The sequence below is a fragment of the Onychostoma macrolepis genome, chromosome 19, assembly GCF_012432095.1.
Source record: "Onychostoma macrolepis isolate SWU-2019 chromosome 19, ASM1243209v1, whole genome shotgun sequence".
NCBI lineage: Eukaryota > Metazoa > Chordata > Actinopteri > Cypriniformes > Cyprinidae > Onychostoma > Onychostoma macrolepis.
The window spans coordinates 28983260-29011009 of record NC_081173.1 but is presented as its reverse complement, the minus strand read 5'-3'; the positions used below and the strand labels follow the sequence as shown (position 1 = coordinate 29011009).

At 35.7% G+C, this 27750-nt stretch overlaps 1 protein-coding gene across 5 annotated transcripts in view; it reads right to left on the bottom strand.

Moving 5' to 3' along the window:
- Positions 1-27750, bottom strand: part of trpn1 (transient receptor potential cation channel, subfamily N, member 1) — a 90044-nt gene that overhangs the window by 55094 nt on the left and 7200 nt on the right. For 3 of the 5 annotated variants that reach the window (XM_058752813.1, XM_058752814.1, XM_058752815.1), the window contains exons 3-6: positions 20391-20486; positions 10955-11068; positions 9797-9901; positions 7734-7832 (exon numbers count right to left, since the gene is read on the bottom strand). In XM_058752813.1, the coding sequence (XP_058608796.1) occupies positions 7734-7832; positions 9797-9901; positions 10955-11068; positions 20391-20486 (414 nt within the window). Of the gene's footprint in view, positions 1-6878; positions 6971-7733; positions 7833-9796; positions 9902-10954; positions 11069-11221; positions 11473-20390; positions 20487-27750 lie in introns of those variants that run through there. The other 2 variants (XM_058752816.1, XM_058752817.1) reach the window with 2 other exon arrangements.

The window sequence follows — 27750 nt, the reverse complement described above, 5'->3', positions numbered from 1 at the left end:
GCTCAGTGACAGTGTAGTTTGGCTTCTTTCCTGACAGTTCAAGGATGATGATGAAAGATTATTGTGTGGAACTCATTTTCACTATGCTTTAGAAAAAATAACCCACTCTTCATACTTCAGGCATCTAATGTTAGCAAAAGTGTCATTATGTCTCCAACAAAACGAAAGAAATATGAACAAATATGTCGACAGATCCTTCAATATTCATAACCTCCTCACATCCTTCAGAGGTTTTCATCCTCACATTTGATTAAATGGTATTACAGTATTTTTTTAAAATAAGTTTTAAAATTCCTAAAGTAATTCTAGGTAATTACAATTATATTTATTAATTGTCTTTTTAATAATTATTTAAAATTTATTACAAATTTAATTTTGTATTACTATTTTTAATAAAATGACAAATAATTTAAAATAATTCCTGGGTACTAGAAACTGTAGGTACTTAATAAAATCATTCAAAATGACTGTAATGCACATGAATACAGTATAATACAATTAAAACATCAAGTTAAACTAAATGAAATGTTTCCTGGGCAACTAGCTTTATTTTATTTTAGAGTAGTTAACTTTAATAACACTATTAAGCCCACAACAAAATTACTAAAAAGTAAATTAAAAATGAAAAGTGTAAAAATAAAAAGTAATTCAAAATTTTAAATAAATAAATGACTACAATTGCATATAACTAATAGTAAAATAGCACACGTTGTCTGCACAGGATGTGGCTAAAGTGATCAGCAATCACACTGTCTATCTCATTTACACAGGGATAATTGTCACGGATGTTTTTGAGAATTTCTTCCCTTTCCTTCCTTTCCCTTGGGAGCACCTTTAACAGGACAAACATTTTCCTCCATCCACCCTTCAAACTCACTCTTCACTCGTTTCCAAGCCTCACAGAAAACTCCAGACCGCTCCAGAAGCAATCCCAGCTGTCACAGCAGACATAAAATGTAATGCTCAGTGACAGTGTAGTTTGGCTTCTTTCCTGACAGTTCAAGGATGATGATGAAAGATTATTGTGTGGAACTCATTTTCACTATGCTTTAGAAAAATAACCCACTCTTCATACTTCAGGCATCTAATGTTAGCAAAAGTGTCATTATGTCTCCAACAAAACGAAAGAAATATGAACAAATATGTCGACAGATCCTTCAATATTCATAACCTCCTCACATCCTTCAGAGGTTTTCATCCTCACATTTGATTAAATGGTATTACAGTATTTTTTTAAAATAAGTTTTAAAATTCCTAAAGTAATTCTAGGTAATTACAATTATATTTATTAATTGTCTTTTTAATAATTATTTAAAATTTATTACAAATTTAATTTTGTATTACTATTTTTAATAAAATGACAAATAATTTAAAATAATTCCTGGGTACTAGAAACTGTAGGTACTTAATAAAATCATTCAAAATGACTGTAATGCACATGAATACAGTATAATACAATTAAAACATCAAGTTAAACTAAATGAAATGTTTCCTGGGCAACTAGCTTTATTTTATTTTAGAGTAGTTAACTTTAATAACACTATTAAGCCCACAACAAAATTACTAAAAAGTAAATTAAAAATGAAAAGTGTAAAAATAAAAAGTAATTCAAAATTTTAAATAAATAAATGACTACAATTGCATATAACTAATAGTAAAATAGCACACGTTGTCTGCACAGGATGTGGCTAAAGTGATCAGCAATCACACTGTCTATCTCATTTACACAGGGATAATTGTCACGGATGTTTTTGAGAATTTCTTCCCTTTCCTTCCTTTCCCTTGGGAAGCACCATTAACAGGAAGACAGAATTGGTGATCAATCATGTCAACAAGTCCCTTAGGTACAAAATCTGCCTTTTTCTTACTCAAAACGCCTCCAAAAATCCATTATCTCACTTCTGTCCATTAACTCGGTCCACACTTCTGCCGCTGCCTTGTGTCTTTTCTTATCAATGCTCTCAGTGAGATCGAATCTGTTCTTTTATTCTGTTCCTGGCTCTCAAATTCGGGTTAATTAACTGTATAATTATGGTGGAAACTTCACAAACTTGTATAACAGAAACCTGGAATGCAGTTTCTGGAATTATTTCATCAAAATAATGTCTAGATTTGATCTAATCGTCAATTAAGTCACATAATTAGACAAACATAATCTGCTTAAACACAAAATTACACAAAATATAACGTTTCCATTCAAAAGTATGTGAATCCTCAGGCTAATGACTTCTCCAAAAGTTCACTTGAATCAGTAATGTTGGAAAAAGACTTGTTTCTTTTTAAAACTTTTTAAACTACTCATGACCACCTTTACTAGAATTTATCATGTTTTATTGTAGGCTTTATTATTGTGTAAAATTTTGTCTAACTTGTTGTAGACTTTAAATTAGATAATCTGTTAAGGGAATAGATTTTTCCCTATAGATTTGTATTACAACTGTGGCATGTTGTAGCTATTGGTTCTAAATGTGCAGGGTGTTCTTTCTTCATAACAAATGCTATATTGATTAATAAAAAATAAATTTAAAAAAGGCATAATTGGCCTGGTAATGATTAATAGGCTAGTCTTATTATAACAAATGATACAGTTACTCTGGTACTATGGTAAATTGCCTACATATATTCCAAAAGATGGCATAGATTAAATCATTAAGAGCCCGATGAACTGTTAAGGAGTAAGAAATAAACAATATCAATATAAGATAATGTTAAGTTAGATTGACTTCCCATGGCATGCTGAATTAGAACATTCTGTCAAACTATAATTGCCTAAATAATATAAAATACATTTCATATATATCCTATATAAACAAGTAATTGTTAACTCAGGTGCTCCAGACTGCATTTTGTGACCATTTTTTCTGCTGGTGCAAGTAAATTTTATGAGCAGTCGCACTGGCGTGACCACCAAATTGTTCAGGTCGCGTTGCCATTTCTGTTGCATATGAGAAACATCACCGCAAACGAAACAAAAGCGTAACAAAATCGCGCTACTCATTTGAGCTGCGCAGTGCAGACCGTTTATCAGCTCGGACCGAGACGCAAACTAATTTGTCCGAGCTCAGAACATCTTTACTCGGGAACCAAAGTTGATTTTGCGGCACTGTTAATATTAAAAAATCCATCAAATCACAATTAGGCTTTAACCTGTAGATAGCAGCAGAGGAGCACTTACTGGCTTATTAGTCACTCATATTTTGCCTTTATGTATTGAAATGATAAAATCACTATTATAAAATATCAAATCAAATCAGATTTTGTCATGTTTGCTTTTTTTGTGTATCAAGTAAGAAAAGTTACAAAGTGCTTTGAAAAACTTTTCTTCAATTTGCGACTAAAGGCTGGAATACACTACACGACTTTTAAAATCTGAACAGATTTTTAAAACACCAGGCATCATACACTGACCGACTTTGTAAATAGTGACAAAGGAAAACTGGGCATCATACACTACGCGACTGAAGATCATACACTACCAGACTTTAAAGTTGTTCCGATCACAACGAACTCACGCAGAAACGTGCGCCTTGTTGCTAGGAGACGCATGACAAATGAAAACACAGGTGTTCTAAAATCGGCTGAAAATATCAAACATGTTTGATATCCTCCGACTGGATGGAGTCAAAGTCTGAAGCTAAAAAGATCGGAGTCTGTGACCATCATACACTATGCGATTTTCTGTGGAATCTGTCAGCTGTAATCTGCAGACTGGCTCCGACTTTCCTCAACTAGCAGCAACTTGTTCAGACTGTAAAATCGGGGGGAAATCATGGCAAAAATCGCATAGTGTATTCCAGGCTTAAATAACACATAAATCACTGAAGTTGTTGGTCAGTTCCATAAGACTATAGAAGAATAATGGTACATTTAATAAAGTACAATATATACCTTTTCTACATAAAAGGTATGCAAAACAATAGTAATTTTATCATTCACACACACATACACACACACACACACACATATATATATATATATATATATATATATATATATATATATATATTATTATTGTGTAAAATTTTGTCTAACTTGTTGTAGACTTTAAATTAGATAATCTGTTAAGGGAATAGATTTTTCCCTATAGATTTGTATTACAACTGTGGCATGTTGTAGCTATTGGTTCTAAATGTGCAGGGTGTTCTTTCTTCATAACAAATGCTATATTGATTAATAAAAATAAATTTAAAAAAGGCATAATTGGCCTGGTAATGATTAATAGGCTAGTCTTATTATAACAAATGATACAGTTACTCTGGTACTATGGTAAATTGCCTTCATATATTCCAAAATATGGCATAGATTAAATCATTAAGAGCCCAATGAACTGTTAAGGAGTAAGAAATAAACAATATCAATATAAGATAATGTTAAGTTAGATTGACTTCCCATGGCATGCTGAATTAGAACATTCTGTCAAACTATAATTGCCTAAATAATATAAAATACATTTCATATATATCCTATATAAACAAGTAATTGTTAACTCAGGTGCTCCAGACTGCATTTTGTGACCATTTCTTCTGCTGGTGCAAGTAAATTTTATGAGCAGTCGCACTGGCGTGACCACCAAATTGTTCAGGTCGCGTTGCCATTTCTGTTGCATATGAGAAACATCACTCGGCAAACGAAACAAAAGCGTAACAAAATCGCGCTACTCATTTGAGCTGCGCAGTGCAGACCGTTTATCAGCTCGGACCGAGACGCAAACTAATTTGTCCGAGCTCAGAACATCTTTACTCGGGAACCAAAGTTGATTTTGCGGCACTGTTAATATTAAAAAATCCATCAAATCACAATTAGGCTTTAACCTGTAGATAGCAGCAGAGGAGCACTTACTGGCTTATTAGTCACTCATATTTTGCCTTTATGTATTGAAATGATAAAATCACTATTATAAAATATCAAATCAAATCAGATTTTGTCATGTTTGCTTTTTTTGTGTATCAAGTAAGAAAAGTTACAAAGTGCTTTGAAAAACTTTTCTTCAATTTGCGACTAAAGGCTGGAATACACTACACGACTTTTAAAATCTGAACAGATTTTTAAAACACCAGGCATCATACACTGACCGACTTTGTAAATAGTGACAAAGGAAAACTGGGCATCATACACTGACCGACTTTGTAAATAGTGACAAAGGAAAACTGGGCATCATACACTGACCGACTTTGTAAATAGTGACAAAGGAAAACTGGGCATCATACACTGACCGACTTTGTAAATAGTGACAAAGGAAAACTGGGCATCATACACTGACCGACTTTGTAAATAGTGACAAAGGAAAACTGGGCATCATACACTGACCGACTTTGTAAATAGTGACAAAGGAAAACTGGGCATCATACACTGACCGACTTTGTAAATAGTGACAAAGGAAAACTGGGCATCATACACTGACCGACTTTGTAAATAGTGACAAAGGAAAACTGGGCATCATACACTACGCGACTGAAGATCATACACTACCAGACTTTAAAGTTGTTCCGATCACAACAAACTCATGCAGAAACGTGCGCCTTGTTGCTAGGAGACGCATGACAAATGAAAACATACGTGTTCTAAAATCTGCTGAAAATATCAAACATGTTTGATATCCTCCGACTGGATGGAGTCAAAGTCTGAAGCTAAAAGATCGAGTCTGTGACCATCATACACTATGCGATTTTCTGTGGAATCTGTCAGCTTTAATCTGCAGACTGGCTCCGACTTTCCTCAACTAGCAGCAACTTGTTCAGACTGTAAAATCGGGGGGAAATCAGGGCAAAAATCGCGTAGTGTATTCCAGGCTTAAATAACACATAAATCACTGAAGTTGTTGGTCAGTTCCATAAGACTATAGAAGAATAATGGTACATTTAATAAAGTACAATATATACCTTTTCTACATAAAAGGTATGCAAAACAATAGTAATTTTATCATTCACACACACACACACACATATATATATATATTATTATTATTATTATTATTATTATTATTATTATTATTATTATTATTATTATTTTTTTTTTCACATCCTCTGAAATTAAGAAATACTTAAAAGAATTAAATTAAAAGAATACTGCACATCGTCATTTCTATGAGTTAAGTCTTTTTATTATCAAAGCATTTGTCAGTAACACAGTTTAAATGGGGAATATATGTGAATGCAGGCTGATTTAAGGCGTGCCCCTGAATTTTCGGCTTGTGCTCCTAAAACTTTTCATTGAGGGGCTACAGTGCTCCTAGTAAAAATAGTTAGCCTGGAGCCCTGTAACTATGATGTTACTTTATTGCACCAACTTTGCATAGATGATAGCACAAAAGACCATGTCACAAAAATAAATATATAAGCAAACAAACAAATAAATGAACCTTATGAGTGAGCATGACCCTGGGACTCTACTAAAACAGTTCACACTTCAACCCCCACAATGTTCAAACCAAAACTACACCCTTGGCGTTCCCTAAGTTTATTAACTAAAACTAAAACCATAAAAAAAAACAAAAAAACATTAAAATTACTTAAAATATAATTCAAAATTAACAAAAACTATAATGGTACAGAATATCAATTATTCTAAAATAACACTGTTTCATATTGGCCTGATGTGAACCATTACTCAAACTAAATAGATCTCAGAACATCTACAGTTAATAACTTATGACTTGCTTTAAACTGGAAACGGTCACAAAAACATCTCTGAAAGCCTTGATGTTCAACTGGTTTGGTAAAATCATCTGTCCATCAATCAAAGGCCATTGGCCAACAGGACACCGACTCAAAGAACCAGACAAATCAACACCAGAATAGCCCTTTGAGCATGTCTTTGCTTTTTGTTTGTGAGTGAGTGAGTGTGTGTGCAGCGTGTGTGTGTGTGAGAGAGTTTCTTACGTTCTGAGAGTCTGGATTTGCCCCAAACTCCACCAAGACTTTGGCCATCTCAACATCTTTCCGTCTGCAGCAGATGTGAGCGCAGTGTCGCCGTTTGCCTGGAAACACAATTCAACCATCAGAACGCAAACCAGATACATCAAGCTGAGATGCAAAATTGGGTCATATGGTTTCAAAACAACGACCAATCATGATTTTGGTATTGATTCAGGGTTTGATGCAGGGTTATAATCATCAACTAAAACTAAAACCATAAAAACAAAAAACATTTGTTACTGAAAATAAATATACATGAACTGAAATATTTAAAAAAAACCTAAACTAAATAAAAACGAGAAATGTGTCAACTAAATAAGTTTTAGTACTAAAATAAACTAATACTTAAAAATGTATAAATACTATATAGACATATTGAATAAAAAAAACAAACAAAAAAAAACAACATTAAAATTACTTAAAATATAATTCAAAATTAACAAAAACTATAATGGTACAGAATATCAATTATTCTAAAATAACACTGTTTCATATTGGCCTGATGTGAACCATTACTCAAACTAAATAGATCTCAGAACATCTACAGTTAATAACTTATGACTTGCTTTAAACTGGAAACGGTCACAAAAACATCTCTGAAAGCCTTGATGTTCAACTGGTTTGGTAAAATCATCTGTCCATCAATCAAAGGCCATTGGCCAACAGGACACCGACTCAAAGAACCAGACAAATCAACACCAGAATAGCCCTTTGAGCATGTCTTTGCTTTTTGTTTGTGAGTGAGTGAGTGAGTGAGTGTGTGTGCATGAGTGTGTGAGTGTGTGTACGCGTGTGTGTGTGTGAGAGAGAGTTTCTTACGTTCTGAGAGTCTGGATTTGCCCCAAACTCCACCAAGACTTTGGCCATCTCAACATCTTTCCGTCTGCAGCAGATGTGAAGCGCAGTGTCGCCGTTTGCCTGGAAACACAATTCAACCATCAGAACGCAAACCAGATACATCAAGCTGAGATGCAAAATTGGGTCATATGGTTTCAAAACAACGACCAATCATGATTTTGGTATTGATTCAGGGTTTGATGCAGGGTTATAATCATCAACTAAACTAAAACCATAAAAAACAAACAAAAAAAAACAATAAAATAAAGGTTAAATGAGACTTATTATGCCCCTTTTTAGAATATGTAATGTTAGTCTCAGGTGTCCCCAGAATGTGTCTGTGAAGTTTCAGCTCAAAATACCCCACAGATAATTTATTATATTGTTTTGAAAATGCCTATTTTGAGTGGAAACATAAACATGCTGTTTCTTTAAATGCAAATGAGCTGCTGCTCCCCTCCCCCTTTTCCAGAAAATGGCTGTGCCTTTACAGCTCATACCTCAGATACTCTGACAAAAAACTAGTGCTGTCAATCAATTAAAAAATGTAATCCCGTTAAATCACAGTCATGGACTGTGATTAATCATGATTAATCACAAATTTAAAATACTAGGATTTACCTCTAAAGGTGTTGAAATAAAGAAATCATGACAAACTAGTTTAAGGAAACAGAACCTTTCACACTTCCGACAGGTATGAGACACAATCCTTATTCTTTTATCATTATTCTTTTGTTTTTATTCAGCCATTATCAGCCTTTAAACGGGCAATAAAACGTTTACCAAGCCACATCGCTTCAATCCCAGTATACATTTACTCAACTATTATCATTCAAACATTTCTTGCGACCTTCTTGAAGTATTATGACAAAATGCATTATGAAGAAGAATTGGACCTTTTCTGCAGATGCATTAGAGCTAACATTAGCATTGTGCTACATAAGACAATTTATGAGATTAATAGTACACTTTTACTCAGAACTCACTTTAAACCACCATCGAGTGTTTGTAATAACTTCCTTTTGCGATCACATGTGGAATTTGGTCATTTACTGTTGTTAAAATATGCTATTTATAACCTTTTATATCGCTGCACAAATTAGCATTTCAGATGTACACATTCAACTAAAAAAAGAAAAAAAAAAGAAAATCACATACAAATATCCTATCGTAATCGTGTGTTTATCATCTTATATAATCTATAGTGGCTGTTGTCATGTTTATTTCTGCTGCTCTGGCTGAAACTCACATTATTTGTGATGTTACAACCGCCTCTCCGTTCTTAAGTTGCCAGGTATGTTACATTCCAAGTATAATACACATTAGTAAAAGGATCTATTTAAATTTTTATTTGTCTATATACACTTTGGGCACCGTGGTACATTATAAAAGTAGGCCAAAAAACCGCAAACCACGGCTCTGTAATTATTCCTGCGACTGTATTTTCAAAATAGCCCACTTGTGCCGCTGCCCTGGCAACACTAGTGCTGTACCCTCATCACACATGCTGATAGATAACCTTCCGCGCTGCGATGATGGGAAGAAGTTGGGGTCAAACCTTATCAAACGATTAATTTGCATTAAAAAAAGTATTGACGCGTTAAAATTTTTAGATTAATCACGTGTTAACGCGTTAACGTTGACACCCCTAATTTTTAAACCGCTTAACAGAGACGAAGAAAAGCGAACTGACCTATTTAAGAACTAGAGAGCTTTGTTTTGAGTAAAAGATGAGTGCTATTTCCACTGATGACACTTAAAACCAGCTAAATCAAACAAATGTGGTCAAACTCAAACTGAAAGTGAACCATTGCAGTTTTATGTTCAGAGTTTCCTATTCAGAACTATTTTTATTTGAATAATCCTAAATTACAGTACATTATGCTGTAACAGAACATGTTTGTTAACTTCTCAAACGGAGTTTGAAAATAATATTAAAAGGCATTTTACATTACGGTTATTTATTTGACTTCAATAACAACAAAATAACTTGATTTGATTGTATGAATGTAATCTTCAGGTTTGGAAGGTCATGTGATGCTTACTGCCTTCATGGCTCTGAGCTGCGGCTCGGATTGGCAGGAGAGGAGTTCCCGAACAATCACAACATTCCCAGCTTCGACAGCCAGCAGCAGCGGAAGGCAGCCATCCTGGACAGAGAGGAAAAAACGGCAGGGAACATTTGATCTCGTAGTGAAGAACATCTACTTCTCAGCTGTATTCAAGAATTACAATCATACAACAACACCACATAATCTGGCCATTGTAGTAAAAAAAACCTGGTTTAATGAACTAATTGTAATTTTTACATTTACATTTAGTAGAAGCTTTTATCCAAAGCGACTTGCAAATGAGGACAATAGATGCAATCAAAACCAACAAAAGAGCAATAATATGTACAGTAAGTGCTTTGACAAGCCCCGGATAGTCTAATGCAGTGCAATTTTTTAATAACAAGTAGATAAACTAGAAAAAGGATACAGAGCGCTAGTGTTAGACAGTTACGTTTTTTAATAAATTAAAAAAACAAGCAAATAGAAATAGAATAGAGAATGCTATTATGAGTGTCATTTTTATTAAATAAAAACAAGTATATAGAATAGAAATAGAATAGAGAATGCTATTGTTAGAGGGTCAAGTTTATTTTCAATAAGAGAGAAAACAGTAGATAGAACATAAATAGAACTGAGCATGCTAGACTTAGAGGGATTTTTAAACAAATGAATAGAAAACAAGTTGATAGAATAGAAATAGAATAGAGAATGCTATTATTAGTGTCATTTTTAATAAATATAAAACAAGTAGATAGAAATAGAATAGAGTGTTTTTGTTAGAGTGCCAAGTCTTTTAATAAATAAAAAGTAAATGCGTAGAGAGAATAGAAATAAAATAGAGAGTGCTATTAGTAATTTTTTTAATAAATAAAAACAAGCAAATAGAATAGAAATGGAATTGAGAGTGCTAGTGTTGGAGGGTCAAGTGTAGATGGAAGAGATGTGTTTTAGGATTTTGTTGAAGATGGCTAAGGCTGCTTGGATTGAGTTGAGCAGGTCATTCCACCAGGAGGGAACGGTTAAGGTGAAAGTGATTTTGTGCTTCTTTGTGATGGCACTACAAAGCACTGTTCACTTGCAGAACGCAAGCTTCTGGAGGACACATTTTCTCATATAATTAATCACTGAGCGTGATCAATGCTTTTGTACCTTGTCTGGTATAAGACGAGCATCTTTGCTGCTGAACTTGAGCAGAGTCTGCACGACTCCAAGTCCTCCGGTCGGTCGAGACACTGCGTAGTGCAGGGGCAACTGATCACTGGGCTAAACATGAATGAGAATTCAGTGAAATCAATGCGATAATTCATGTGTTTTTAATACTGAGGTATTGTTTGACATACATGGAGTACAATAATAACTTCATGAGATTTACACACAAAATGTTTGAATTGTTCATCTTTTCTCAGACAAACTCACACAGCTCTGTGCCCACCTCCGTCTGTCAGTGGATCACCAGCTTCCTGACAGACAGGCAGCAGCTAGTGAGGCTGGGCAAACTCAATCCAGGACTCTCACCATCAGCACTGGTGCCCCTCAGGGATGTGTTCTCTCCCCACTTCTCTTCTCCCTCTACACAAATGACTGCACATCTAAAAACCCGTCTGTCAAGCTCCTGAAGTTTGCAGACAACACCACAGTCATCGGCCTCTTCAAGGATGGAGACGAGTCTGCTTACAGACAGGAGGTTGAGCAACTGGCTGTCTGGTGCAGTCACAACAACTTGGAGCTCAACACGCTCAAAACAGTGGAGATGATAGTAGACTTCAGGAGGAACCCCCCTGCACTCCCCCCACTCACCATAGGCCTATTTCACAATATGGCGACCGACAGCGGAAGTAGGGAAGCGGTACGTCCGGTCGCGCCTCAGCCCGCTACGATCGCTATTCATTATTTAAATGCTCTAGGAATAGTAGTTTTCTCGCCGTCATTACATTAATTTATTTTCTTATAAAGTAAGAATAGCCAATGTTGTCCGTTTTGTGGACCGTTTTTAAGGAAGGCTAAATAATTTTTTGAGAAACTTGTTTTTTTATTGTCAAAGTATGTATTATTTGACAGTTGCCATTATAGCTCATTTCCAATTTATCACTTGTTGGCTTTATGGATGAATTTCAAAGTGGTTTAATAAAAAAAAGTTAACTATTTGTGTATACTGGTTTAACTATACTTGTGAGGGGCAATTTTCCTCACTTATATAGTGAAATATTATGACAACCGATTAGTGGGCACATTTTACTGGTCCTTGGTTGTTAAAAAGGCTTATAAATCAGCCGAAACGTGTTTTTATTATTAAATTAATAATAATTATCATTATTTATTTAAATCTAGCGTTTTGCGGTAATGGTTATAAAATGAGTAAATGAGTTATAAAAGATATAACTTACCTGACAGAAAACAGATGCAAGTCTAAGCAATGTCCTTACTATTACTCAAACAAATGTGCGTGCGTGCGTGTGGACACTACAGTCTCAAATAGTATTGCAGGGAAAAGTGGTAATTTGGTCCAAGTGTTGTCAATAAGAAAGCATGAGGAGCCACATCAGCTTGAAGTAAATACAGACTGGATTTAGCTAATGATGATAGTATATTTTCTGATAAGATTGTTTCAAATATATTGGTTGTCTCAGTGTCTATAACAACTTCTTATTAACAGCACCCTCTGCTAATAGGATTAATATATATCATGGCATGTGATTAAAAATGCATGTTTTCTGTGCCTACTGACCTATCTTTTATATTATATAGTAATGGTCATTTTAACCCTTATTCAGTGTTCGGGGATTTCAGGGCACCAAATTATGTTTGCTTTAAAAAATGTTCCCTTCATTTAAATGGCATGACATTTGAAGATTCAGCTCCCACTATATATCCACACACTTAATAAATTGGAATGATGTCCGATAGTAAACTTTGCTATTCTATAAGCACATATACAAAAGGCAAATAAATAAACACAATACCATACCACCTGTAGACTTAAAACATCAATTAAGTGGGTAATATTATTAAATGTTTAAAATTGTTAATAATTTGGTTATAAAATAACACTAAGAATCAAAAATGCACAAGAGTAGTGATGGCCGGTGCATTATGACAAAAAGATTTATTGCTTTGACCTTTGTGACCTTTCCCCTCCCCCACATGGCCCACCCACATCGCGACCACCCAAGTCGTGTTGACCCCTCGACCGTTAATGAGATCCAGACGTGAGGATTGGAATGCGTGAAATTCCGGGGATGAGATATGTTGTATGTACAAGTGTAAAACCATAAATGAACTGTCAAGTAATGTTTTGAAGATTTTATGCTCATCCGGTGTGGGGTTTCCCCATCTGCGGCGCGCGTGTCCGGTTGCGTTCTGAGGCGCGCGCTCTCTCTCCCTCCCACTCTCTCTCTCTCTATGGAAAAAGATAATGGTTTCAAGGAGAAAATCAGAATAAATAAACATTTTTAAGACACACTCCCCAGCTCGCACATATATTCTGTTGGGTGTATAAAAATAATTGAAATAAAATAGGTAACATGACTAATAATGAGAAGTGATAAAAAAAATATGTTTAGTTTAACAAATAAAATGGTCTTACATTCCTCGTGGAAAACAGAGAATACGCGTCTTTGGGTGGGTGTGGGTGTGAGGATCTGTTTGGAGTTGGCATTCCCTATTTTTAAAAACATTTGTCAACCTGATTTCTTTTGTAATATCATGTGTGGCCTTATATTTACTAGGAATTGAATCTTTGTAAAAATAAGAAAAGTAATAAATGAAAATGATATTGATTTATGAGACTTGTGAACCGTTAAAACTTAACAACAGTATTACCACTAGTAATAAGCAGTCTTAACGACAAAGCATATGTTTAATACATATTGTAGATAGGTTTTAACAACGTAGGTATTTTCATACCGTCTGACATTCATTTAGCTTGTTCTGTGCTTTTAAAACGTAATTAAATATGCTCAGGGACCCATTGCTCCGCATAAGGTGTTCCTCACATGTGTCGATTCATTCAAGAGTAGTTTACAACTCCGAAGAATGTGTGCCATGGTGACATGGACGATTTTGTAAAGACTTTTCACATGTCTGTAGTTGACTTAAACAAACACTTTAAATGAGCTGTAATGTTATGGGTAGAAGGATTGGTGCCTGCAAAAGCCATAAACTCGCTCTTCAAAGACGTGACCCTTTAAATCACGTGACCATCAGTCAAGATGTTACATCGTCATATGGTCTGTCTACATATGTTCCTTAGTAGACAACCAGTAGTATATTTTCAGCTAAGGGTATGTTTCACCCTGCTGATAAAGAACGTTCAGAAAAGTACGACCATATACAACTATATAAGTGTAGAACTAGATCACAGGCTCACCCTAGTAGGCTAATACTCTAAGATATGGCCGCTTTTTTATTTTTTATTTAGCTTTTTAAGCAGTAATATGCCTTGAAATAAGTTAAATATAAAATTTTCTAAAAGACAAAACTTAAATAAGGAATCTCCGCATTTGACGAAAGATACGTCAACGCTGTGACAAACACCCAGAACCTTCACATATGGAACTTTTTAAAATATTGCTAGTTTATTTTTTTAAAACATACAGAAAGACTTTGGCGAAATGTTTTATCGCATGTGTGAGGGGGTTAAAACATTGGAGATGATACTTAAAATAAGAACCTTTTAAAGATGCTGAAGTGTTTAATGTGGAATAAATCTAATATAAACTATTCTTTAGTTGAAATAAGAGTCACCGGACATCTGCTGAAGTAGGGAAACTCTCTCTTAGAGAAAAGGTTAGCAGACTAACATCTCAGATCATCTGGTCTGTAACTCGACCCTCGCCCTCCCTTGTCTTGTCTGTGTCGAGATTACCCCAAAGAGGAGCTGCGAGTTTTGTTAATATTTAATATCGTTTACAACTTAAACATTTTTATTTATTAGTTATTTTATTTTTGGAAATCTTTAATTCACAGAATGGACATCATTGTTCACAGAAAAAAAAGACATTTTATTATCGCCTAGCCTGGCTGTTGTAAATGTTTATTTTTATATAATATGTTACATATAATCACATTTTATTTATTGACATCTTTAAAGGATGAGAATGATGCGTTTTATAAGTTCAATAAACTTAAATAAATGCTAAATATGTGTTTAAAATGTATGATGAATGAACTGCCTTTGTAACATGATGTCATACCATCCCATGTATTACCATTGGTGATTTTCAGAATCTTAAAAGCATATTAATGGCTAAAGGCTGATTATACTGTATTCAGCACAAACTGGTCTACAATAGTATGCCAGCAGCATGAACGTGCATGTTTGTGTTTTTAAGAAAAACAGCATTTGTGTGTGGCCAGTGAAAAAACTAAAATACTTCTTTAAAATGTGTGATAAATGGTTTGCTTTGCTGAAACATGATTGTTACTTACAAAAAAAAAAAAGTTTGTTACTTGAGTCTCTTTTTAGCTTGAAATGTTTATTTTTATACTGTATGCTATACATATAATCGTTGGAGCATGGTAGAAGTTTTGACATTTGTGTTTTTCAGTATCTTAAAAATATACAGTATTACTGGTTAAAGTCTGATTATAGTGTATTCAGTACAAACTGTGTTACAATAATATGTTAGCATCATGAATGTACATGCTTGTGTTTTGCAAATTTATGATGAAATTTCTTGAGTTTTCATAATTAAGATAGCTTACGATCAATATTTTATTAAAATGGTTGTATGCAGAATTTTGGTAGGCGTACAGTAAAAAAAAAAAGATTTTGTCTATGGAGTGTCATGGAGTGTCTATGGAGTGTAGTAATACTCCAAATGATTGTACCCACGAGCATAACTTTTTTAAAATTAAATAAATTTTTTTTACATAAATTAGCTTTTTAAATTAAATTATACTAAATGATGCTTATGAAAAATAAAAATAAAAGTTTACTGCAATGGGTAGGTTTAGGGGATAATACGGTATAAAATTAATTAATGTAACGTAAATTCTTTATTTCCGCTCCTGGTAAAATGTACAACGTTTTTATATGTTTAGTGACGACTAAAACTAGTGTAAATGTTTGCATTGTTTTATATCGTGCATGATCGCACAGTTTATTTATTTATTTTCATTTAAAAGAAGAGAATAGCCTACGACTCGGGACGATTGAATGCGCACGCGTTCGTGTGAGAGAGAGAGAGAGAAAGAGAGGAGGAGAGAGAGGATAGCAACCAACGTCAAATTCGTAGCCTAAAGGGATGATTAGTTGTCGTTTTAGATAAATAATTAAAAAGTTTTGAAGACCTTCCGAGCCGGGATTAGATACTCGTTCAAAATAAACATCAAGTCACGTCGCATCAACGCTAACCACCGAGCCATCGCGCCGTTATACATCTACCGAAATGTTACTACTTTTAGTTTAAAAACATTCAATTTTGAAGATATAAGAAACTTTTAAACAATCGTTTGATGTGAAATAAGTTAAAATATAAGGACTTCCGACGAATTAAAGAAACATTAAAACAATGTTATACATCTCATTTTTAAAAATGTTTGCAAAACTTTCTCACTCGCAGCAGACCGAGATGGCATGAGCGGTGGGGCCTGCGTCTCACACACAAACACACACACACACACACACACACACACACACACACACACACACACACACACACAGACAGTAGCGTGCTCACTCCGCAGAGAGGAGAGAGAGATACAGAATTCATGTTTAAACTAAACACAATTTTTGTAATCAGGTCATTTGAGGCCGACTGGTATACCATGAAGACGCGTATTCTCTGTTTTCCACGAGGAATGTAAGACCATTTTATTTGTTAAACTAAACATAGTTTTTTTTATCACTTCTCATTATTAGTCATGTTACCTATTTTATTTCAATTATTTTTATACACCCAACAGAATATATGTGCGAGCTGGGGAGTGTGTCTTAAAAATGTTTATTTATTCTGATTTTAAAACCATTATCTTTTTCCATAGAAAAAGCGCGCCTCGGAACGCAACCGGACACGCGCGCCGCAGATGGGGAAACCCCACACCGGATGAGCATAAAATCTTCAAAACATTACTTGACAGTTCATTTATGGTTTTACACTTGTACATACAACATATCTCATCCCCGGAATTTCACATTCCAATCCTCACGTCTGGATCTCATTAACGGTCAAGGGGTCAACACGACTTGGGTGGTCGCGATGTGGGTGGGCCATGTGGGGGAGGGGAAAGGTCACAAAGGTCAAAGCAATAAATCTTTTTGTCATAATGCACCGGCCATCACTACTCACAAGCAAACAGAAGGCCTGGTATAGGCTCTGCACCCAGTTAAAAAAAAAAACTTATTCTTCAAAACAGTTTTATTTTGACAACAGTTAATAAAAAAAATTAATGTAAAGTGCATGATGTGCAAATCAGATTACAATGTAGTGCAAGAGATATACATATATGTTTTGTCATGACATCTGCAAGCAAGTTCGAAAAAGCAGCTCAGCAGAAGTTCTGCAATGCTGAGAACTTTGATGTTAATGCTCTTCCTTGTGGTGTCTTCATCCACCCCGATGCTTCACACTTTGATGCCAGTCCAGATGGAAAAGTGGACCCAAATGAAAAACCTCCCTATGGCCTGGTAGAAGTGCCCTAATGTGAAAGCCATTGGATAGGCATAGGCATCACAAATTGTGTTTGTTGGGGGGCCAAGCGAAAAAAAAAATAAAATAATAATACTACACACCTACCACTGGCATGTCCAGGGTCTGCTGATGGCCACTGGCATATAGCATGGGGATTCTCTTATGAAATAGGCTAAGGGTGACTATGCAACTTCTCTAAAAGGCACTACCTGCTCTTGTTTGCGTAGCAAGTTTAGTAGTTGTCTGATGTTACTGAGTGTTAAGAAAATGTGGTTGATGTTGCTGGGTAATAAAGAGGAGGAGGACGATGTAACTGGATGATGAGGAGGATGTTACAGCAGGTATGTAGATGAGGATGATGTTATTAACTGGCTATCCAGCAAAGCTTGAGAGATGTTGAAGCTCCACACGAGTTCTTCCAGCTCCTATATTTTTTCCAAAGCCTCATGAAGAGCACCTAATTAAAGAGAATAAAGTAATAAAACATTAATAGTTTGCACTAAACATGTTGTGAAGGAATTTTAATATTAATTATTTTAAAATAAATTAATCATACTTAATCACGACTAACATTTCTTCCTTTCCAGGTGTAATATTAATTATTGTGTTCTGAGTTAACGTTGGAATATGACAAGTCTAGACAGTCAGTCTAAAAATAATAATCTCATGATTTAAGTATTCATAAGACTAAGTTTAACTTGGTGAATCACTATTACAGGTTTATGCAGATATAGAACAGTTAGACCATCATAGAACATCACAGTTAGAAGTGGATCTATGCACTTAGTTGGGAACCACTGAGCTTAACCACAGAGAGCAGTATAAAGAGGGGCAGACATAAGAAAAAAAATACCAGAGATGTTTTAAATTGTATTGGTCAGAACCCCGCAGAAGACCACGCAAATAATGAAAACACATTCCCCTTACTAAAATGTTCCACTGCTAGCGTAACTGCTTCGATATGGTAGCCTACCTTACGTTTATAAGGCAATGTATAAGCATAATCTACTTTAAATATATTGTGAAAATTTATAGTCACTGTTTAGTTTCAATCCTCTACCGTTTTACAGTCCATTAAGAACGTTATACTCACCGGGAAAGGTGGCTCTCGTAATCGTGCTTCTCCTGCACCAGCAGCGCTGCAGCATCAGTTGCTGTCAGTGTCTGGAGTAAATTTCGTCGTTGGGAAAGTTGTAAAACGATAAACAGTTGCTTCTTATTCATGTTTGAACATAAGAGCGCAATACAGGACTGATTACTTTCAATCGTATCCACTGTTCTATTAGCGCATTCACCGGACCGGAAAAGAGTTTTCCCTACTTCAGGTTCCTGGGCACCACCATCTCTCAGGAACTGAAGTGGGACATTCACATTGACTCTATTGTGAAAAAGGCCCAGCAGAGGCTGTATTTCCTCCGCCAGCTAAGGAAGTTCAACCTGCCATCAAGTTCAAACAGTTCTACTCTGCCATCATCGAGTCTGTCCTGTGTTCATCTATAACTGTTTGGTTTGGCTCAGCTACCAAAACAGACATCAGAAGACTACAAAGGACAGTCAGGACTGCTGAGAGGATTATCGGTGCCCTTCTACCCAACCTCCAAGATCTTTATATCTCCAGAGTGAGGAAAAGGGCTAAGAAAGTCACTCTGGACCCCTCACACCCAGCTCACTCTCTCTTTGAACTGTTGCCCTCTGGCTGGCACTACAGATCACTGAGCACCAAAACAGCCAGACACAAGAACAGTTTTTTCCCCCATGCCATATTCCACCTGAACAACACATAACACACCCCAATACTGTACATCTGTAAATAACTCAAACCTTCATCCGTACATAGGACATATGCACATTCACAGTTCTGTCTATGGACATTTTTTATTTTCTGTATATTTTTATTTTTATTACTGTTGTTATTTATAATTTATTGTCTATTCTCTTCATTATTAGTGTTTTTTATTACCTTAATTATATGTTGTCTGCACTATGTTTGTACTTTCTGTACTGGAAGCTCCTAACACCAAGACAAATTCCTTGTGTGTGTGTAAACACCCTTGGCAATAAAGCTCTTTCTGATTCTGATTCTGTTGCAAATGTTGATCTCCCTGTGAAAACAACTGGACAACTGTGATGATTCTGATGGAAAATAGCTTTTGATGATAAAATAACTCAATATAAATCTTCTAAAAAAAACCTTTAAAAGCTGTCACACAGCAACATAAACACTCAATGAAGACTGTAAACAATCAATTACATAGTCATGCCCATTTCCTGATTAAACAGGATACGTTTTCTGAGACCCATGTCACTGGTCACGATCATGCATTCAGAGGTCAATGGATAAGCATGTCCTGATTTTGCAGAGTTAGAGGTGTTCCTAGGCAACATATTTTGTTGACCCTGGAACAACATTTTAATCCAAAAATTTAGTCTTGACCATATCCCTACACCTAAACCTAACCTTACCCATGAGTAATCCCTAAAATCAAAGGAAATGATAGATGAATGACACTGATGTACAAGCACCAAACACTGTTTGTAAGCCTAAACTTCATAAAAACTATAAACTGGTTCTTCAAATCTGATTGGTTAATCACAATGCTGTTCCAGGGTCAACAAAGATGTTGATCCAGGAACATGTCACACTTGGTAAAATCAGGTTCTGCCAATGGATAATCACATTAAAAGACTGTTCTACTGTTATATAATGTGATTTACATTATTAAAAATGTGCAACAGTAAGAAATGTGTGACTAAAAGCCACGAAACAGACTTTAGTTAGTTTGATTGACTTTTAGTTAAATGTTTAATGCAATTAAATAACCCATGCACATAAACATTAAACTATTAGGAAAGTTTGTACCAATTTGTTTGGTCTTTTACCCCTCAAAGAAACACATATCTCAATATGAGCTGAATGTGATTATGTGAAGATAAAAGTGAACTGAACATCTCACCCCTGCTGGTAAATTGGGATCAGCTTTTCTGGCCAGTAGTTTGACGATCTCGTCTTTGGAGTGAGCTGCAGCGATGTGTAATGCTGATCTGCCATCCTGATCAATAGAAACAACATAAAAACAAACTAATTCATAATAAATTTTAATACAAAATAGGTATAATATATGTCTAACATCCACTACCGGTCAAATGCATGGGACCGGTAAGATTTTTTATGTTTTTGAAAGTCTCCACATTTAACATTTTTTTCCCACACAAATGTGACCCTGGACCACGAAACCAGTCTTAAGTCGCTGGGGTATATTTGTAGCAATAGCCAAAAATACATTTTATGGGTCAAAATTATCCATTTTTCTTTTATGCCAAAAATCATTAGGATATAAAGTAAAGATCATGTTCCATGAAGATATTTAGTAAATTTCTTACCGTAAATATATCAAAACTTAATTTTTGATTAGTAATATGCATTGCTAAGAACTTCATTTGGACAACTTTAAAGGCGTTTTTCTCAATATTTAGATTTTTTTGCATCCTCAGATTCCAGATTTTCAAATAGTTATATCTCAGCCAAATATTGTCCTATCCTAACAAACCATACATCAATGGAAAGCTTATTTTTTCCGATTTCAGATGATGTATAAATCTCAATTTCGAAAAATTGACACTTAAGACTGGTTTTGTCATCCAGGGTCACAAATATGAAGCACCACGACTGTTTTCAACATTGATAATAATAAGAAATGTTTCTTGAGCAGCAATTCAGCATATTAGAATGATTTCGGAGGATCATGTGACACTGAAGACTGGAGTAACGATACTGACAATTCAGATGCGCATCACAGGAATAAATTACATTTTACAATATATTCACACACAAAAAAAATTTTTTTACATTTGAAAAATATATTTCTTAATTTTCACTGTATTTTTGATTAAACAAATGCCGCCTTGATGAGCAGAAGAGACTTCCAATAAACATTTTAAAAAATCTTACCAATCCCAAACTTTTGACCTGTAGTGTATGTCTTTCTAAAGTTATGACTGTTTGAGAGTTATGAGAATAAAGAGAAAAATAAAGAGAAAATCAAATGCAATGGTACATTTTAATGATCATCTCTGATACTGACTTCAAAGTGTAAATGCTGTAATCATGTCACTCATGTGTAATCATCTGTGCACTATTGACCTCACGGTCTTTTTTCACGGGAGTATGTGTCTCAGACTGTGAAGTGGACGACTATAATCCTTGTAGAGGTTATCCAAGGACATTTCACGACAGAAGCTTTGAGTCACTGACACAAATTGACTCCAACGGTTCAGTGAATCGCCTTTACACACATGCACAGCTGGACAGACATTCCAGCAGGATCGCCAAGAGTTACCGAATGACCACAGATCTCGTAAGTTTGTGAGCAAAGGGGAAAAGGATGCAAGCAGTCACACCACTTCATAAAAAAGCACAAAATACCAGGCTACAACTGAACACATAGTTTGCACCCACATTACCACAATTCAGCATTAATGTCGATTCTCTGAAGCAGGAGGTTGGTGAATTCACATTTATTGTAAGTCATTTTTGGTATTGGAAATATCTGTGCCATCCTGTCAAAAGAGACTTGTTAACCAGGACTGCAATTTCAGCTGCTTACAGTAGGGAACATGCTAATGCTACTGTGAACCACAAAGAAAACGACAGAAACACAACCGTTAGCACTATTCTATATGACTATCATTGGTCTGAAACATTGTATCAAAAAAACAAATTTTCAGGAGAGTTTGCATGGTAACTGAACTGAAGTAGTTTAGGCTTAAGCCTGGAATACACTACGCGATTTTTGCTCCAATTTCCCCCCGATTTTACAGTCTGAACAAGTTGCTGCTAGTTGAGGAAAGTCGGAGCCAGTCTGCAGATTAAAGCTGACAGATTCCACAGAAAATCGCGTAGTGTATGATGGTCACAGACTCCGATTTTTTAGCTTCAGACTTTGATTCTATCCAGTCGGAGGATATCAAACATGTTTGATATTTTCAGCCGATTTTAGAACAGTTATGTTTTCATTTGTCATGCGTCTCCTAGCAACAAGGCACACGTTTCTGCGTGAGTTCGTTGTGATCGGAACAACTTTAAAGTCTGGTAGTGTATGATCTTCAGTCGCGTAGTGTATGATGCCCAGTTTTCCTTTGTCACTATTTACAAAGTCGGTCAGTGTATGATGCCTTGGGGTTTAAAAATCTGTTCAGATTTTAAAAGTCGTGTAGTGTATTCCAGCCTTTAGAAACACAGAAAGAGATACAAACATTTTCTATTAAAAAAAAGAAAAAGAAAAAGAAAAAGGGGCGTCACGTGGCTCTGGCGAGGATGGCTGGTTGATTAATTTGCTCCGATAACCTGTACACAAAAAAGTTATAATACCCCTGTAAATTTAACCAATTCCGATCGAAAATAACAATCTGAGTATGTCCAAACATCTTGCCTCGAAACAGTGTGACATTTTTACCAGAGCTCGTAGAAAAGGCACGGAAAAACAGAAATCTCAGGCCGAAGCTGACCTGGCTGTCATGGCGGATATGTCGGACGTGTTAGCTGAATTAAAAACACTGAGAACGGAGTTTGGAACTAAATTGGACGGTATTGATAAACAATTAAGTGAAGTATCATCGTCCGTGAAGACATTAGAGAACAGCCTGACTGAAATTAAAAATGCGGCAATGTCCAACGGAAAAAGAAAAGAATTGACGACGCAGAAGACCGCATTGCGGCGGCGGAAAGCCGACTGGACACGGCTGACTCTTTCATCACCTCAGCATCTAAACGCCTGAATTTTCTGGAAGCAAAGGTGGAAGATTTGGAAAACTGCAGCAGGAGGAAGAATCTCCGACTGTTCGGTCTTCGCGAGGGTGCAGAAGGCTCAAAACCGCTCATGGACTTTATCAAAGACATGCTACCTCGGTGGACGGACACGACACCTGACACACCGTTCTCTCTGGAGCGGGTTCATAGAACACTAGCTCCAGCTAAACCTAATTAACACAGGCCCGTTCTCACCCGCTTTCTTAAATTCCAGGAAAAGGAACTGGTGTTTCGCTCAACAAGACGCAGAGAAATCACCTATGATGGGAACAGGCTGTATATTTCCGAGGATTTCTCAGCTGAAACTATGCGACAACGCCGGGAGTTCAACAACGTCAGAAAACTGTACGCTGATAAAGGGATGTATCGTGGATTTCTTGTCCAACCCTGCAAACTGCGATTTTTGCATTACAAAAAGATCTACCTGTTCTCATCTCCTAAAGAAGCCGAGGAGTTTTAATCGCAGCATTGGCTAAAATGTCCATGTGAGTAACTGTATATGGATCGGATTAAAATGATGAACAAGGTACTCAGGGTATAAATATTGACCTTGCCAAGACTGACAAAGACTGAAAAATACAAATTGATCTTTTTGTTATTTTTATTTTATTTTAAATTTTTTTCTTCTGTTTTGAAAGACGTGTAACTTGTCATTTTGATTTATGAGGACATAACGTACATTTGTTAAATTAATATATTCTTTTAATGTCTTAGCACAGTTAGTTTTTGAAATGGCATGGTTTTTTATTTGTTATTTGTTTATTTTCCTTTCTCTCTCTGTAAATTTGTGTGCTGGGGATTTGAGCACGGTCTCACTGGTTATTACATGTCCAGAGTTCGTTTAGTTATGGGCCTGCCCTGTCGTTTGGGGACAGGGCTCGTGCCAAAAGGGAAGGGGGGTGGGGGGAGATGGGAACGTCGCTGTTTGCAGTTCTCACAGTTTAAACAGATTCAGCGCATTGTATCTAATCTTTCATCTTTGAGTATACAAATGGCTGGTAACTGTAACCGGGGAATAACGAGTAGACCAGACAAAATCTAACTAAACAGGCAGGAACTAAATACACATGATAATTACTGACATAGACACACCTGAACTAAATAAACTAATAATCACACTTAACAAGGACAGGAACATGACCAAATAAGGAAACAAGAGGCGGGAACACATGACACACACGACAGAGGACTGACAGTCTGTATGGTCAAGAAATTACTTTAATGAACATCTATGCTCCCAATACAGATACTCCAAAATTTATGAGCAATATTGTAACTTTATTCAATCAATACTGTACTTCTTTGGGACTTTTAGCAGGGGATTTTAATTGTTGCTTTGATGCAAATTTAGACAGGTCTACATTTTCTAAAGCCCTAAAACTGGCCTCTAGTGAAGTAGGCCTAGTTGATATATGGAGAGAATTAAATCCTGGAACCAGAGATTATACATTTTACTCAAGACATAATGCATATTCACGCATAGATATGTAATTAAATATTATCCAGATTGAACAAACTAAGAAATGATTATCTTTTACGAACCAAAAGTATTTTGAGTTTGGGAATAAACTTAGTAGATTATTAGCTCACCAACTGAAGAAGGTACGTGCAGAACACACAATTAAAGCAGTTCGTAACTCTAATGGTCAATTAACTTATGATACAAAATTAATAAATCGAGCCTTCACTGAATTTTATAATAAGCTTTATCACTCTGAGAATCCCTCTGATTCAAATATACAAAACATTTTTAGATTCCATATCTTTACCATCACTGGCGGAGGGGGAAAGGGCATTTTTGGATGCATTACCCACTTCAGCAGAAGTACAAGAAACTATCAGCTCCTTGGCTTCAGGAAATCCACTAGATTAGATGGATTCCCCTCCCAATTTTATAAGGCATTTTGTAGGGGTGGGCGCTATACCGGTATTAACGTGACTACTGGTATTATGTTGTGCCATGATATGGATTTTGCTATACCGTGGATACCGTTACATATTCATGGATTTCACTGGATGGACAGACAAAGATTTTTTTTCCCCCACGGTCATTACTGCGTCATCAGAGAGAGAGAGATGCCCCGCTCGATCGGACATAAATCAGAACCGGATAGTTTTTGCTCCAAACACACGATCGGCTTTTCGGAACTGCACACAAACTGGATTATAATAATTTCCCAAAATGTAATTTGTGTGGTAATATTACTAAGTCTGTAAACGGCCGTTAATACAGGACAGAGACGCAGAACACGGACACAAAGAGAGAAAATACTGTAGCAGGCAGCGCAAGATCACTGTTCACAATGCTCGAAATATAGGAAGAAAAATATAAATAATGAATTGGGGGCATGGGGTTAATATGAATGAGTATCTGAAGGGTACTCTCTTCAGAAAACTTTAGATGGCATTTTCTTTTTCTCCTACTTCTGTTCATAAGCGCAGCTTTATTTACAGCAGTAACTAAAGGAACGCTAAACTGAGGCCATAAGCGCTACCCACTGTCAGAGTGAATTTGCATGTTTTTCAGTCCATTTGCTGTTTTTCTTTTGCGCAAGTGCTTAAGGCCAAAGTATACTTCGGCCATCCGCGCACCATCCGCATTAACGTCATTTTCGTCAGCAGGAGGGCTTGCGGATAGCCGCGCACCCCATCCGCGTACAGGCAATTTTTTTGAGACCGCTCCGCATACATCAGCGCATGCGCGAGGTGAATGTTGAGACAAGTCAAGTTGGTGGTACTGCGCATGTGTCGAGCTTGTCCGTCCGCACTCATCCGCGGTTGAGTATACTTTGAAAGCTGTGCTTTGAACGTGGCTGTGCGCAAGATGGAACGGAACGCGGAATGTTAAGTATACCCCGGCCTTTATGTAGCATAATTTCACGCATCTAAAGTCAGACCATTCTATTTTTGCCTTAGATCTTGAAATCATGTTTTTTTTCCTAGCTATATAAGGTTAAAATACATATTTTGCCTCTAATTTAACTACAGTCTACTAAAATGTTATTCCAATTTTTCTTTTCTCATATCGGGCCTAGGACTCCCAGATTTTCAGTTATACTATTGGGCAGCACAAACAAAAATATTATAAGTTGGGTTCAGCCTTGAGAAAATGCACGGTGGACTGATATTGAGAAACAAGCCATTTACCCAGTATAATTAACCTCACTACCCTGTATTAATAACATAAAACAGAGAAATAACTGTGTAAAGATTTGTGATTTATAACACAATGAAAACCTGGCAGGAAGTTAAAACATTTTGCAGTTTGCATTAAAAAATCTATTTTGTCACCTTTGTCTCTATGGAAAGGACATTATTTACTAAGTGGAAAGATCAAGGTATTGTCTCTTTTAAGCAAGTTCTTAAAGAGGGCACCCTTAAATCTTTTTTCTGAATTAAGTGAATTTGATATTGACAATAAAGATTTCTACAAGTACTTACAACTTAGACATTTGATAAACAATCTTCTTGCAAAGGGTCATATCTCTCTGGAACTATCTAAATTAGAAATCATTCTAGAGAACACATCAATATAAAGGGAAAATATCTGAGATATATGCAGTCTTAAGAGATCAAGCTGAGTCATCTTTAACTTGATTAAAAAACGTATGGCAAAAAGATCTTGGTTGTAACTTTGATGATGAACAGTGGGATGTGGTATTCAGGTGTGTCTTTTTCTCATTCTCTAGTAACAAAATAATAGAACAAAATTAATTAAATTTATACAAAGAATATACTTGACCCCAGTTCGCCTTAGTAAGATATATCCTGGTGCATCTCCTTTGTGCAACAGATGTAAGACACATAAGGGCACCATTATGCACATTTTTTGGAATAGTGAGATAGTGTACATGAATTCTCCGTTACTGTCTTGGGGAAGAAATATCACAAGACTCCTTTAATATATCTTTTGGGGTGGATTTAAATTAGATATCAGACCGTTTATTCATTAAAAGGGTAGGTTTGATTTCTTATGTATCTAAGAAATGTATTCTATTAAACTGGAAAAAGGAACATCCTCCAACATTTGAACCATTTAAAAATATCATAAACGACACACTGCATATGGAATATTTAACATACAGTTTAAAAAACAAAACCCACATTTTCTTAGAGACCTGGAACATTTTTTTTAACCTATGAACCCTTTGACTCGTGCCTATACAACTTAACATCCATTGTTATCACACCGACCATTCATGTGCTGTCATTCTATTTCAGTTTTAATTTGCTAACACAAATTGGATTTGATGTATGTGTTTATATTCGTATGCTCTGATGCCCTTTTTGTTTATTTTTGTTGTATTGTAAATCAATGAATAAATAATAAAAAAAAAAAAAGAAAAAAAAAAGAAAAGGCATTTATTTGAGAAAGCATCTTTCCAGCTTGTCCACATGGAACATGGCAATACCAGGAAAAAACACAGGAGGAAACATCTTTTATATGAATTTTACAAATTAACTTCAGTATTGATATTAAGTCTAGTGAATGGACTACACAGCATTTT